Source organism: Lissotriton helveticus, chromosome 5_1, assembly GCF_964261635.1.
Source record: "Lissotriton helveticus chromosome 5_1, aLisHel1.1, whole genome shotgun sequence".
Classification (NCBI taxonomy): domain Eukaryota; kingdom Metazoa; phylum Chordata; class Amphibia; order Caudata; family Salamandridae; genus Lissotriton; species Lissotriton helveticus.
In genome coordinates, this window is record NC_136065.1 from 1,852,207,233 (window position 1) to 1,852,223,366 (window position 16,134).

Below are 16,134 nucleotides of genomic sequence, written 5' to 3' on the forward strand. Positions count from 1 at the left end.
GGGCCCCGACTTTCGTAGGCAGCGAGGCAGAGACAGTAATTGATTATATCTTTGTCTCCCCTGGCATAGTAGAGGCGGGTTCCTCTTTTGAGGTTGCAGTTTCGGCCTTTAGCGACCACAACCCCCTGATTCTGTCCCTACACAAGGGGGGGGGATGCACATAATCAAAGGGAAACCGAGGAACGTAATTTTGATAAACTTATCCCTAAAGACCAGGGGAGGAGGCCTAACTGGGCCAAAGTGGTCCCAGACACTTTTATGCAGGAGTTAGAGTCTAAAGTAAAAGAGGACATGGAAATATGCCTAGATAACTTGGCAGATGGGAATGAGGTCATAAACTCCTTTACCAATATCTGCGCCCAAGTCAGACTTGACCTAAAATCTAATAAGAAGAGGGATGGCCTCAACCAACCAAGGTGGTTTGATTAGATATGTTCAAAAGCTCACAAAGAACTCATGTATGCATTAAAACAAAAACCAAGAAATCGGGAGCTAGTGGCTGTACTTAGAAAAAATTACAAACTTGCCATGGCTAAACGTAAAAAATGCATAAAAAACGAGGCATGGGAAAAACTCATGTCAATTGATGTACTTAGAGATAGTTCTAAATTCTGGGCTGTAATTAACCACCCTTATTTTGCAGATACAAATAACCTGGTGATGGACTCTGTGATCCCTGATGAAATATGGGTTGCGCATTTCAGCAAAATATACAATAGTGCCGCAGATTATACATCACTGACGGACCCTACAGATAACTGTATAGCTCCCTCCCTGCGGTTTAATGAGGCAGAGGTACAAAGGGCTATTGTAGAGATGTCGAAAAATAAGGCACCGGGCCCGGACGGTGTGCCCGCAGACCTTTACAGGACCCCTTTGGGGTTTTGGACTAAGACCCTTACAAATGTTTTCAACTCCACAACTATATCGGGGTTTCCTTTGTCCTGGGCTACATCGTCTATAATACCCGTATTTAAAAAAGGATCAAGAACTGACCCCGCCTGCTACAGGCCGATCTCTCTGATTGACTCAGCCGTTAAGATCTTGGGCAGAGTCATTCTGCAGAGACTCGGTGTATTTCTGGAAGAGAGGAGGGTCCTTTCTGATTTACAATACGGGTTCAGGGCTAAAAGGGGTACTCTCGATCAATGCCTCAACCTCCACATGTTAATTAGCAAATACACCTTGGCTAAGGAGGGTCTGTTATATATGGCCTTTATGGACCTATCTTCGGCCTTCGATTTGGTCAATCGTACCAAACTCTGGGCGATTCTAATTAACATAGGGATAGACCCGCCTTTGGTAAACTATTTAGCGGCACTGCATCAAGATCTGTGTGCCTCTATTAGAACCAATAGAGAGGGAGGATCTACTAGCTTCTTTGGATCAAAACGAGGCGTAAGGCAGGGGTGCATTCTGGCACCCCTCCTATTCACCTTATATATAAATTCTCTTGAATTATCCTTGAAGGGGTCCACACCCGACGTCCCACGAGTGGGGGAGTATATGGTGCCGGTACTCCTCTACGCGGACGACGCTGTACTGCTGGCCCGTACTGGGGTAGGGCTGCAGAGACTCTTGGACGATTTTGGGGTATTTATGTCCTCCTTGGATTTACAGATTAACAACAAAAAATCACACATTATGGTTGCAGGGAAACGCCCAAAAACTGCAAAGATAAGAAAGTTTCTGTGTAACGGCGAAGAAATCTCCAGGGTCCCGGTCTTTACATACTTGGGTGTCATATTTGATGAAAGGGGCACCTGGAGGCCACAATTAAATGCCAAAGGCTTAGCTGTCACCAGATCAACTTCGGCTCTGCTGAGCTTTGCGAAACGACTGGGATCGCGCCCAGTAGAAGCCCTGTTGACAGTGAATAAGTCAAAAAGCCTTTCAATTGCAAAATACGGTGCTTCCCTATGGGGTTATTTACCTCAAAGCAAACTCCAGGTGGCGGAAAATAAGTTCCTTAGATCCCTGTTAGTGGTCCCCCAATCAACCCCAGTACTTTCCGTGCATACAGAGCTGGGTCTTGGTTTCATCAGTGACCAGCTTCAGCTCGCTCCCCTGACCTGCTGGGTCAAGACCTGGCTGAAATCTGAAATTAGTTTAAACCATTCTATTTTAAAAGACTGTATGGCACTGGATAAAGTCAATAAAATCCCTTGGTTGGTTTACATTAAACCACTTTTTGTAAACTGGGGAGGCCTGATCTATACCTTGCACCAAGTACCATCAAGAAGGGAGATGTACTGTGGATTAAGAACAACTTTTTGGGATGGGTGGAGATGGAACGGGAGGAAGTAGAGGTCCAAAAATCGGGAGTTAGAGCTAATTACATACTACAGACTACCCCTAAAATAGAACCGTATTTGAGTATTGTGACCCGACCCTTCCATCGTAACCTCCTTGTGAGATTTAGACTTAATATCATCCAGTACTCCTTGGGGAATTATCCAGTATGGAGAAAAACAGATCCTTCTATCCCCTGCAGCTGTGATAGTTTCTCCGAACAGTCACTGATGCACTTTTTTATGTTTTGTGGCCATTATGAGGAATGTAGGAAACAGTTTTTATTACCTATCTTGAGAGAAGCAGGGTTTACACAAGTCCGGCCCGCACTCCGTTACCTACAGCTCCTGAGCAGCATCAGAGTAATATTTGGGGTCGCAAGTTTTTTGGTTGCTGCTATGTGTATTAAGTCTAAAAAACTGAAGCTAAATGTTCCCTGATTTGTGTTATAAACTGTTATCCATTAGTTCTACCGACGAAATAGTCTTCCCTTTGTAAATACATGAAACTGTCCTCTTAAATGTTGTTTTTATTATTATTATTATTATTAGATCGGTTTTGTACAGCGCACGGTTACCCTGGAGCATCCAGCGCTTTGCCAGACAGAGTCTTGGGACGAGCAGAGGGGAAAAGGGGAATTAACAGAAAAGAAGGGTTTTCAACTGTTTTCGAAAGCGCAAGATGCAAGGTTCTGCGCGTAGACCTAGGGGGAGGGCATTCCAGAGGGCAGCGACATTGACGGAGAATCTCCTTCCTCCTGAACGGGCCTTTTTTACTCTGGGGACACAGATCAGGTGGTGCTGGTCCGAGCGTAAGCTTCTGCAGGCTTTATATGGGACCACCAACTTTTGCAGGGCTGGGGGACCTTTGCCTTGCAAAATTTTGTGCGCAAGGCAGAGGGATTTGAATTTCACCCTTTCCCGAATGGGCAACCAGTGTAGCGCCCTCAGAGTTGGTTTAGCCGAGCGAGACATAGGGATGTCATATAACAGTCGTGCGGCCGCGTTCTGAATTTGTTGGAGTCTGTTGAAGGTGGCCTCAGGGGCCCCAAGGTAGATCGCGTTGCTAAAGTCCAATCTGGACATGATCAGACCCTGTATTAGAAGTTTCCGGGATAGGGGAGGAATCAGGGGCAGTATTTTGCGTACCGATCGGAGGAGGCCAAAGCAGAGACCAGCTAGTTTAAAGGCTTGGGTCCTAAAGGAAAGGTCTTGTTCCAACCAGATACCCAGGCTCTTGATCTCAGCCTTGGGTTCGGGAGGAGATCCTAAACAACTAGGCCAGGCCGAACAGGGAAGAGAGGGAGATTTAGGACCCAACAGCATTATCTCCGTTTTAGACCCATTCAGTTTCAGTGCTGAGTCCCCCATCCAAGAATGGATTTTTGAAAGGCACGCATGAAGTGTCTGAGAGTTCTCCGTGGATTGGGAAAGGGCGAACACCAGTTGGGTGTCGTCGGCGTAGCTCACGATCTTGATGTCAAAAGGAGCCACCACATCCTCCAAAGGGGCCATATACACATTAAATAGTGTGGGGCTCAGGGATGAGCCCTGAGGCACACCACAGTGGAGGTGGGTGGATGCTGATCGTGAGCCTCCTTCCCAAACCTGGAAAGATCTTTCGCTGAGAAATGATCTAAGCCAATTCAGCGCAGCCCCCCTCACTCCGGCAGCTGACAGTCGCTGAAGTAACACTCGATGGTTGACAGTGTCAAAAGCTGCACTGAGGTCCAGGAGGATCACTGCCACTGATCCTCCTGAATCCAAAATGCAGCGTGCCTCCTCAGCGACTGCCAGCAAGGCGGTGTCAGTGCCTTGGCCAGGACGGAAACCTGTTTGTGAGCTTTTTAGTACCCTGTTGGACTCAAGGAAGTTGGACAGTTGATGGTTAACCAGTTTTTCCGTGATTTTGCTGAGTCCCGGAAGGAGCGAAATGGGTCTATAATTAGCCATATCTGAGGGGTCCAGGCTTGGAAGAGAGCTTTCACTATTGCCCTCTTCCAGTTGGGAGGGACAATACCCGCATTTAATGAGGCATTGATAACTTCAGTGACAGGCTCCACAACGGAAGGGGCGATCATTTTCAAGATTCTCATTGGGACGATATCCCGGGGGGAACCACTCTTAATAGAAAGGAGGACTTTAAGGGATTCATCTTGAGTAATGGGGCCAAAAGATTCCAAGGTCTTCTGGGACAAGCTCTCCTTCTCCAGGAGCTCGGGTCCTATCTTGGGTTGAGGTAGGGAGCTCAACATTTTTTCAATTTTCAAGTGGAAGTACTTTGCCAGATTGTTGCATTTATCCTCTAAGTTCTCCGAGGGGGCAGAAGGTGTAGGAACCCTCAAAAGTTCTTTAACCACCAGGAACGTTTCTCTTGCAGAGTTAGAGGCGTTACTAATTTTCTCCTTAAAGAACTGAGTTTTAGCTCGCTGGATAGAGTGCTTATAGCTTCTTATCGCTAAACGGTATTCTGTCTTACTAGCTACTTCCCAATTTTTTCTCCAAGAGCGCTCTAGTTTTTTACATGCCCTCCGCATCACCCTCAGTTCAGGAGTATACCAAGGGGCGGTGTGTAGTCTTTTCTCCTTTTTTCCTACCGCTCTCCTAGGGAGGACTGCATCTAGGGTGTTCGATATCCACTTACAGAGATCTGCTTCTGCTAGGACAGGGTCCTGTGAGAGCCGTGGGCGTGAGGCTACAAGGCTTCGTGAACATTTTTCAACAGAAAGCCTGGCCCATGGTCTTTCAGATGCATCAACATTGGAGGGAGGGAGATTCTTAATTTCAATTTCCCAGGTGAAAGGGATCAAGAAGTGGTCCGTCCGTGGCAGGGGGATGGGAGGGGCTGCCTTTATGGTGGAGATATTTACGAAGATAGAATCCAACAAGTGGCCTTTGTTGTGAGTGGGCTCCAAGTTTATAAGGTCAACCTCGCAGGTTCTAAGATCATGCAAGAGGGCAGTCGCCGACCGATCTTCCTGATCGTCGAAGTGGAGTTTGAGGTCTCCCAGGATAATGAAATTGGTGGCAGAGGCAGCACCGACCATTGCCGTTTCTATAATAGAGTTGGCAAAGTTTCCAGTATTTCCTGGGGGGCGGTAAACTAACAGCCCAGACATTGCGACAGTGTGAGAGATTTGGAAGGAGAACTTGCAGCTCTCGCAGTCTTCCACCTCCCCTTTCTGGGTTCTGCAGGTTAGTGAGTTTTTATATAGAATGGCGATGCCTCCTCCTCGACCCGATGGCCTGTCCTGGGTCAGGATTAGATAATCAGGGGGAAGGGCATTCACCATATCTGCTTCTGAGCCCTGCGTAATCCATGTTTCCGTAAGAAACAACACGTCCAACTCCTGTTCTGAAATGAGGAGGTTAACCTCATGTGAGTGCCTGGGGAGGGATCTACAATTCAAAAGGCCCAGACGTAGTGTGTGTTTTACCGCTACTCGGTTGGGGGGGGCGGCAGAGTGCGCAACAGGTAAAAGGCGGAGGGTTCGTTCGTTTTAAACGTATTAATTGTTTTTAGACATGAAATTATTTTTAACACATGAATTGTTTTGTTTTTTCTAAATATGTGAGGAAAATGCTTTTATGATTTTAATTAATCGAATAAAGCTTGCCTTGACTGACTGACTAAATGTCCTTTAAATCAAATAACACTACATTTTCAGAGATGCAGGAACTGCACTATTTATTTAATACCAATTTCTTACAATGAAGTGATTACAAGTGCAGATCTTCCGTACAAAAACATACTGAGTGACCATCTCACTCCAAGTCATCATGGAAACTGGTTCCAGTACTGAGCTTTTAACATGCAAGTCAGAGCTATGAGATTTGATGGCATATCTAGGCCTTTGAAGCAAACCAAGACTACAATATCCAGCACGCACGCTGTTATACCATGGAAGCTAAAAACAGGAAAAAATGTTTGTAGTTATGGTAATATTGATATAATTGATGCTAATATTTATAGTGATATAATGTAATGTAAATAGGACTTGTAAAAGCGCAACTCCTGCCCGGAGGCGTCTTGGCGTTATGAGAATGGAGGCAAGTATGTCAGCGTCCTGCTAGTGCAGGCAAGAACAGAGATATTGTATATAGTTATTAGATTATGCATTTTGTGTGAAGAACCAGGTTTTTAATCTTTTCCTGAAGTTCAGCAGGGAGGGAGGAGTTTTTAAAGAGATGGGTAATTCATTCCAAAGCCGTGCTGTCGACCTAAAGAAACTCTTCCCTTCCCAAGAGGCCTTCTTGAAAGGGGTGACCACTAGGTTATTGACTGAGCTGGACCATAGTGTTCTAGCTGGAATGTACCATTTCAGTTTGTTCCTGAACTGTGCTGGTCCCATCCCGTGCAGAGATTTAAAAGCCAAGCAAAGGGCTTTAAACTTACATCTCTGACTAACCGGTAGCCAATGCAAGTTTTTTATGGCCTCTTTTGCAGATGGTTTTCAGAATTTTACAAATAAGGCGAGCTGCCGTATTCTGCAGTCTGGAGTCTGTTAACCAGACCTGAGTTGAGGGTAAGATCAAGACTATTACAATAGTCGATTCATGTGAGGACCAATGCCATGGTCACTGTTTTGAAAAGTTCAGCTGGTATGTATTATTTTGTTGATTTGTTCTTTAAATTTAGGTTCCCTGTCTAAGGTAATACCAAGATCCTTTGTTTTTTTGGGAACTGTGGGCAGTGTGTCCAATTCTGGTGGCCACCAGTCCGGCGTCCAGAGAGAGGGTTTATTACCTAAGATAATAACATCGATTTTTGAAGCATTCAATTTTAAGCAGTTGTGGTCCATCCAATCACTCACCTTCTTCATACAGGCACTGAAAGCCCCTCCCGGGTTCTTCTCTCTATTTGTGAGGGAGACCACAATTTGGGTGTCGTCCGCATATGATGCTGGGGAGAAGCCGGCCTCTTTTACGATATAGCATATCAAGACCACAATGGTCCAGGGACATTGGCCCCAACAAAGCACACATGGCCAGAGGGGTGCGAATATTCCCCAAAAACCCTAAAGTCAGATGTCGCATGAAGTTAGGACCACACAGCCAAACAGGACACAGCACACAGAGTACATGTAGTGATCACATGCCCTCCTGCATTTGTTATCAGGGGCCTTATTTATGACTCCACAGACAAGGCCTGCATTCGTTTACCAAAAAGGATCAACGTAAGTATTTTATGATACCCAAAGAAATGTATAAAACCCTGTTCAGAATGATTATACTTTGAGACAGTCCATAGACCAGCTTCTGTAACTGTGCTCCCGGCTGAAGTGCTTAATTAAACGAACTGTTCATGTTTTCCCAAACACCTCTTTTCTTTTGTGTTTTTCAAGGTAAATTCATATTCGTGCAACAGTGACATCATGTGTGACGAGATGTGGAACTGAAGAGGCAATCCATGTTCAGTTTGTTAATTGTTGCCGGTGATCGCAGGGGGTCTTGTTAACGTAAAGTACAACCTTCTCTGGTAATCAGTACTGAAAGAGTCTGACAAGACCTATTATATTTATCTTATGTAATACACTCCTAGGACCGAAGAGGAATTGAGCGTTTCCTCTTAACATTTTTATTGTAGAAGGACCCTCTTAAACATTAGGGAGTAGAACGGTGTGTGAGATCTTGCATAGGTTAGATGTCAGAAACCAGTTTGTAGAGTGGAAGGGCATAGAATTATGTAATTGGCACTGTATTAGTCAGAAGTATGTAGAGATATTTACTGAATATTTACATTCCAATTAACAAGATAGATTGACATGTTGAGAAACAAACACTTTATTTTGGTCAAGTGTCAAAGCGGGGGATAGAACTCAAGTCTCAATGCTCCAAGTTTAGAAAATTTGCCACTATACAACGTATTCTCTGAATGTAAAAGTACATTTTTTTACCAATTTTGGCAGATGTGAGAATATGATTTAACTACCACCAAGAAAACTGGGGTCTGAATCGCCCGAATCGTAAAAAAGCCAGTGCACAAAACGAAACTCAACACACAATACATTAGGTGTCACTTTTGCTCTTAGAGGTGCATAAGTCTTTCCAAGATGGCCAATTCAAGCGGTGTTGCTATAATATAATGCATCTGTAGGCAGGTAGTCCAAGGCAGTGGAGACTTGATCAGCTGTATACCATACCCACAGGGCATGGTGGTTTATTAAAGCCACTGTTTCAGATCCAAGATTAGCCTTCCTCAGGACAGGAGGAACATTTACAAATCAACGGGAAAAGAATACAACAACCACACGTTTTCAGCAGTCACATTTTGACTCTATAGATAGAGCCACAAGTGCCAAGGATCATACAATACAAGGAGGTAACCCATGCTGATCTAGGATTGCTGGTGCACTGGAGATGAAATAGTTATTATTCTGAAAAAGTGTAACAGAGAAGAAGCTTACTAGGCAACTCTACCAAAGGAAAGTGCACCTCATATCAGATACAAAGTTTTGAAGAGCAATTTATTTTAAACATTTCTTACCATTTTAGTATACATAAGTGTGGCAAGTTAGATAGCTATAAAGAGTTTCCCAATTACACTTTGGTATTTTACTTGGTTCATAACTCTATCATAACTCCATACATATTAATCATAATTCTCATTTTACTAACATCCTTTTAGTTCATGTTTTCTAGGTCCCCTCAAACATCCAATGTCCTAACCACATCTCTCCTACCCCATGGACCTCTACCCTGTTATTGTCCCTTTTTCCTACACTTCTTTTTTAGCACATCAGATCTCATCAGGTATGCTTACTTCTACTGTCCTCCAGCTCAGACAGCTCTTAGATTATTGCACCACTCTGCACGGTTTCCCATCAGTATTGCTTCACCATTTCAAGGGCAAAGAAAATACATGAAACACTCGAATAACATAACTAAAGTTTCACTGCAGTGGGTGAACTGCATAGGAGGGTTGGTAATGTTGAGGATGTGGCCTATGGTGTGGTTTGGTTGGGGACCATGGGTGTGTTTAAGGTTGAGGAGGAAGTCTCTTGTTTTCTTTGCCCTTTTGTTGTTTGGGAGGATGACGCTGCCAAGAAGTGTGCTGCAGCTCTGTCGGACAGATGTAGTGGTGAGGAGATCTGAGAGTACATCTCTGATGTCTGTGTTTGTCTAACAGGAATGGAGAAGAGGTGAAAGATGGTAGACTGGGTGGCAGAGAGTGGGCAGTGGTATACGAGAAGATCCATGGAGTTGAGTGCTACTTATGTGTCTAGGTTGCAACCTTATTTATTTACTACTTATTTGAGCAACAAATAGCTTTTCAATAAAAAAAATTGCTATATATTGAACCAGGAACACTGTTATAAGATACAAATACATTCATTTCAGGTGGGAAACATACAGCTATGGTGAATATGAGTCATATAAATGATGATTAACAAAGATGAAAAACTGCGTGGAATGGGATGCAAGGAATGATTTCACTATTTTAAGTACTCGGAATATAGTGGCTAGTATTGTTATAAAATATTCCTGGCATATGGTTGTGTAGACGTACACTCTGAGAGTTCTGGCAGCTGATGATGTATGTGTTAAGAATGTGAGGGGGTATAGTCTAGGGGTTGGTTGAGGAGAAGGCGCCAAGTTGATAGTGAGGTAGATAGTTTCAGGCTTAGATAAATTGAGCATGGAAAAGGAGCAGGCACTAAATGGCAAATAACTGTGAAGCAGCAGGAGAATCTGGGTTAAAGACTTGGAGTGAAAGACTGCATCTTTTGTTTTTCAAACAATATGTGTTTTCGCATGGTTAAAAAAACAGCACAAAAAGAGCATTTAATCTCTACTGTAAAGTGCAGTCTTACACCCCTGGCTAACAAGCACTGTCATCTTCAGCAGGATGCATTAAATCAAGGAAGAAGTTTCTTCCCTTTTTGCCATGCACGGCCAGAGAAACTGTGGCCCGTCCATTGATTTTGTCCCGTTTAGATTATGCCAACGCCCTTTTGGTTGGCAGTCCAGGATTTCTTGTGAAGAAACTGCAAGTTGTTCAAAACTCGGCGGCCAGACTTCATTGGGGTTTGTCATCTAGGCATAGTGTTCGCACTCATTTGCGCACTTTGCATTGGTTGAATCTCGCATTAAATAAAAAATGCTGTCAATTGCTCACCGGGCCCTTTATGGTCTTGGCCCCATCTATTTGCAGAAGAGGTTCGCTTTCTATATACCAGGGAGACAGCTGTGCTCGTCTGCCCAGTTGCTGATGCAGACGCCGAAGTTTAAACGCCAGCGACTTGGCGGGAATTCTTTTGTGCGTAAAGCAGGCCTGGCCTGGAATATGCTGACCCTGGCTCTGCGGGGCATCCAGGATCCACTGTTGTTCAAGAAAAAATTAAAAACGTTGCTTTTTTAACCTGACGGGTGAGCATGTTCTTTCTTTTCTGAAGTAAGCGCCGGGACACTTTCGAGTAGCTGCACGCCTTATAAATTAAATATAACTTAACATAACATAACGCCCTTTAATTTAAGCTAGAGTTGGTTAATCGTGAAGCATAAATATTCTTATTTCGCATAACTCTGCACTGACCTTGTCAATCTTGTTGCCAACCAACATCTTCACCATGTTGTCCTTCGTGCTGTAGGTATCTAACTCATTCATCCAGATAATTAGCTTCTGCAAAGTTTCTCGCCTAGTGACATCATACACTGTGACAAAACAAGGCACCAAAAGACAAAGGCACATTTAGAGCAGGAGAGAAAACATTTATGCAGAATAGTGCACTGCAAAAATATGCTTAAAATGCAATCCAAATATCGTTTTTTCTTGTGTGAAGGCATATTGCACACCTTTCTATCATGTGAATAATAAAAGCGCAGTATTGTCCATAAAAGACCCATAGGTTCTATTATTTTCTGACTTTTACAACAGCGGTGAAAAAGTTCAGTAGCTACCACACATATGGCTGTACAAATCTGGGACCTCATTTAGAGTTGAGTAGTAGCACAAGATCCATAAAAAATTGGCAGAGGGCCCCTTCCCTGAACATTCTCTCCTTGTTCAAAAGTGGGGGAAGCACTGTTTAAGGAACGCTTTGCAATATCATTCCGAACTGTGTTATTGCTGTCCGTGACCGCCATGTAAAACCATGTCAATGTTGGATGATAAAAACAGGTTACATCACGGGTAGCCCACTAAGATTTAATTGAAGGCTTCAGTATGTTAGATATCTGAAGTTGAGCAGCTGACACTTTGGTATGAGCGCCAATAGCCAGTAATAGTCAGAAATCCTTTTCCTAATACGCAAGAGGTAATAACATTGAATCAAATTCCCAAAATCTATTTTTAAAAACTGGTAGTCTGTTCATCATACATTTTCTCTTAGGATTTAAGCTGATTTCCGACCTTTCAGAGATTAAAAAAAGTACCAGACATGTTCATGGAAATCCACACAAGTAATAGATTTCCATGAGCACTTAAATGTTCAGCTGGTCTACACTTATGCCTAAGTGCAGAAACCATGCAGGGCTATTACACCCAACTTTTTTTTCTAATGCAAGCAGTTTCACACCTGAGAGCCTATAGGGTTCTAGCTTATAACATAATCATCTATATGCCACAAACAGCTTTCTGCTTTATAGCCAGTAGGGTTACAGTGTGAGCAGTTCTACAATTACAAGTTACGTTCTAATCATAAAATTTTTAGTGCTTCTGGGAGGTAGACAGCCTTTTTGGCTACACAGCTATGGGAGCTCAGAGAAGTAGAAGTGCATACACAAAATGTTAGGTTCCTGCTAAAGACACCTACTGCTCTACGAAAGAAGGCAGGGGGGCATAACCTTTTTGGGTTTTGGCACACATTGTTGATTAATGCTTTGCCAATCTTGGCAAAATATGTATTTGATAGCAACGTGTAGTGTTCCATGCATAGAGATGAAGAAGTAGACGTAGCCAAGTAGTGTCTTTGTAAGTTATTTATTAAGTCCATAACATCAGTGGTAGCAGCCCCACCAGGAGCAAAATAGGAGCAAAAATTAGTGAATAATCTAAAATGTAAGAATTTGTGAGCGTTCACTTCCTTCCGAATGCCCAACCACCTGTCTGTGACCAATCAGGACTCTTTCCTTAAAATTAGTACTGTGAAAAATCACCATGTGGCAGATTCTCCATGGGAGGGCAATTTAGATTTTTCAGTCTGGTGGGCAGAAAATCTGGATTTTATTAAAGACATGGAGACTAAGATTATGCAAATCTCCTTTATTGCGCACCTAACAGCAGCAACAATGAAGAGATCTAGAACTTCAAAACATTCTAACATAGTATATAGTCCATGTGCACGTAGTCTTCTCCCTTCTTTGTGCAGCGAACAAGATAACTTAAAATTATTTTTGGGAAACTTTAGTATAGTCGTCCATAAATTCTTTGAAACATTTAATCTGCAAGAAAAAATAACATCATTTAGCTATATACCCAGGGTGGAATTATTAGAGGAGGGATAATCTTAGCCTCAGTGTCTTTAATAAAAGCCAGATTTTCTGCCCACCAGACTGTGAAAAATCTAAATTTTATGGCATGACACAGAGGCCAATATTATGCAAGTTTAAAGTGTGTTCAACCCATTATCAATAACATTTGTTGCTGGTTTAAAATAACAGCTTTTGAAAATACATGTATTTGACCAGTCCGCAGTCCTAAGGATGTCTTGAAGGCCACCACCCAGAATAAAAGCTTTGGGAGCTGAGGCCCCTCTAAGAGAGTGTGCACCAAAAACAGAAATATCTATTCCAGGTTCTTTCAGACCATCCTTAACCCATTTTACTAAGGTGGGAGAGGAAAACGCTTTATGGGGAGTCCTATGAGATATTAATAGTTGTTCAGCAATTCCTCTTAACCTTAAGGTTCTTCTTTCATACTCCAACAAACACTTCACTACACACAAGATTTCATTCTGTGAAAAAAAGGGTAGAAAACAGAAGTTGCCGTTGTTTTAGTTCATATTTTTATGTAGAAACACACTCCCTCGGGTTGACAAGCCCTACTGGTGGTATCTAAGGCTTTAACATCTGACGTTCGTCTGAAGGAGACAAGGCACAATAAAACAGTGAGTTTATAGGATAGTTTCCTTAATGAGAGTGTAGAATTCTCTTCCCAATTAGTAATTACTCTAAGAACATCCCTCACATCCCATAGGGCAGAATATTGTGCAAAGGTGGATTTAAAACATGCATACTTCTCATTAGTTTTTTAGACCTACTGAGGTACCATCTACCAAGAAGTTCCCTCTTGCAATGGCCGATCTGTAGACATTAACAGTTCGAAATGCACTCCTGATGCAACAATTTCGGATAAGAAGTTGATGACTTGAACTAGGTCAGCTCAAATGGGATTGTAGTTCTGTCGAAGGCACCAACAAACCCATTTACGCCAAGCTAATCCATAAGCTTTCCTTGTGCCAGGTGCCCAGGATTCTGTTGAGTCTGAAGGCGCTCTCTGAAAGTCCTGGGAGCTGCCGCTGTTTCCTAAAATCCTCCATTCCATGAGTGACAGAAGGCCCTGAAGTACAAGGTGGTGATATTCTCCTTGAAGACCTGTGATTATTTCCTCAAAGGTAAGTACAAGGATTGGAAAATCTACACTCCTCTCCATCAGGACTGGAAACCAAACCTGGGATCTCCAGAGGGGAGTCATTACTACTACTATTTCCTTGTTCCTCCGAACTTGTAGAAGAAGTCGTGGGAGCTTGGCAAAAGGAGGAAAGGCGTAGGGTCGTAAACCGTGCCAATTCTACAGGAACGCATCTACCCCCAAGGCCTGAGGGACCAGCCTCCAGCTGAAGAATTTAGGTAGTTGAGTGTTGACTCTGTCTGCAAACAGATCTATTCCAAAGGCTCCCCATATCGACTGAATGGTCAGAAAAACTTCCCTGTCTAGTTTCCAGTTGCTTGAATCTTTCAAATCCCTGGAGAATCAGTCTGCTACTCCATTGTTCCAACCCGGAAAAGGTTGGCAATCACTGAAATGCCCTTGCTGAGGAAATATGTCCAAAATTTCTTGGCTAGATCTGGGAGTCACTTGGAATGAGGGGCCCCCATCTTGTTCACGTATCTCACTGCAGATACGTTGTCCATGCGTAGCATGACTGAACACTTCATCAAACCCTTGGTGAAGCTCTGGATTGCAAAGGATCCTGCCAGTAGTTCTAGGCAGTGGATATGTAACTCCTTCTCCTGGACTGTCCAGAGTCCCCCTGTCGATGAGTCACCCTATCCCTTCAAGCTCGCATCCAAGACTATTACTATGTCAGGTTCTTCCCCAAAACTGGCCCTGCCGTTCCACGCCTCTGCATTCCTTAACCACCATAGTATCCTTTCCTGGAGTCTGCGTCCAGGTGAACTATCTGAGAATAGGATTGACTCAATTTCAAAGCTTTGGCTTTGAGTCTCTGAAGGGCCCGGTAATACAGAGGTCCCAGATATATGGCTTGGATAGTCAAGGATAATAAGCCCAGTACCCTTGATCATGTTCTTAGCGGCAATCCTCGTTTCTTTAGAATTTTCCTTAACTCCTTTCTGAGTTTTCTGAGTTTTTCCCCTGGTAATTTCAATTCTCCTTGAACTGTATTTACTGTAAAACCCAGGAACTGGGTGACCTGGCTTGGAGTTGTGGACGATTTTTTGGTGTTTATAATAAACACTAGGTGTTCCAAGAGTTTTATTGTGAGGTCTGTGTGTTGTGATGCTACCTCTCTGGATTGAGCCATTATTAAAAGGTCGTCTAGATATAGAATTAATCTTACTCCTTTGCTTCTTAGCCAACCTGCTATTGGGCGCAGTACCTTAGTGAAACACCAAGGGGCTGATGAGAGACCGAAGGGGAGGATGAGAAACTGCCATAGTTTGCCCTCCCAGAAGAATTGGAAAAATTGCTGATGTGGGGCCAGATAGGGATGGTCAGGTATGCATCCTTCAGATCTAGTCAAGTTAGCCAATCTCCTTTCCTTAGGACATCTCCGAGGAGGTGGATTCCCTCCATTTTGAAATGGCGGTAAACCACCCATTGGTTTAGGTCTTTTAGATTTATAACAGGTCTCATCTTTTTGTCTTTCTTTTCTACTGGAAAGACATTGCTGACAAAGCCAATTTATTTTCCCTCTTGAATTGCCCCTTTGGCAAATAGATCTTTTACCAAGGCAGAGTATTTTTGGGAGAATAGTATTTCTCGGGGAAGTCTCTCTTGAATAGGTAAATCTATGAATTCTATCTGGTAACCTTTGACCGTATCTAGTACCCAAGGGTCTTGGCTCACCATGTTTCAGTTATCACAAAATTGGGCTTGTCTTCTTCCCACCTATAAAGGGATATCTGAAAGGTCTTTGGTTAGTCTTACCTGCTGAAAAACCTCTTTGCCTTATTTCACCCCTGAAGCCTCTTCCGCGAAATCTTTGTCTTTGGGGGTGGAAGTTGATTGACCTGCAAAGCCAGATTGGGAGGGCCTCCCTCCTTGTCCCATGAAGGGTCTTGACAAAAAATGTACTCAGCCGGAGAACCGACCCAGTGTTCTCCCGGTCCGTCCAAAAAGCCTATCGTGGAAGACTTTTTTAATATATTTTTGAGATTTTTGAATGGAGTTAAACACTCCAACATATTTGGCCATCTCCTTGATAAATTCCTCCCCAAAGAGGAAGTCTTAAGAAGAAGCCCCCCCTTCTTTGTTAGCTAGTTCTACTAGCTTAGGGTCGATTTTTAAAAGGACACTTTTTCTCATTTCACTTAAGAGTGCAGTGTTTGTGTTGCCAAGTAGGCAAATTGCCCTTTGTGCCCACTGGCGTAGTTCTCTTGGGTCTATGGGGGTGTTATCAAGATAAGCTTTTTTGGCTAGTTCGAACATTTTAGTTAG

General features: G+C 43.3%; 1 protein-coding gene across 1 annotated transcript in view; it reads right to left on the bottom strand.

Moving 5' to 3' along the window:
• LOC144755905 (ras-related protein Rab-18-B-like) overlaps nucleotides 1-16,134 on the bottom strand; it is a 473,688-nt gene that overhangs the window by 184,656 nt on the left and 272,898 nt on the right. The window contains exon 5 of the mRNA XM_078645291.1: nucleotides 10,828-10,946. Coding sequence (XP_078501417.1) covers nucleotides 10,828-10,946 — 119 coding nt within the window. The remainder of the gene's footprint in view (nucleotides 1-10,827; nucleotides 10,947-16,134) is intronic.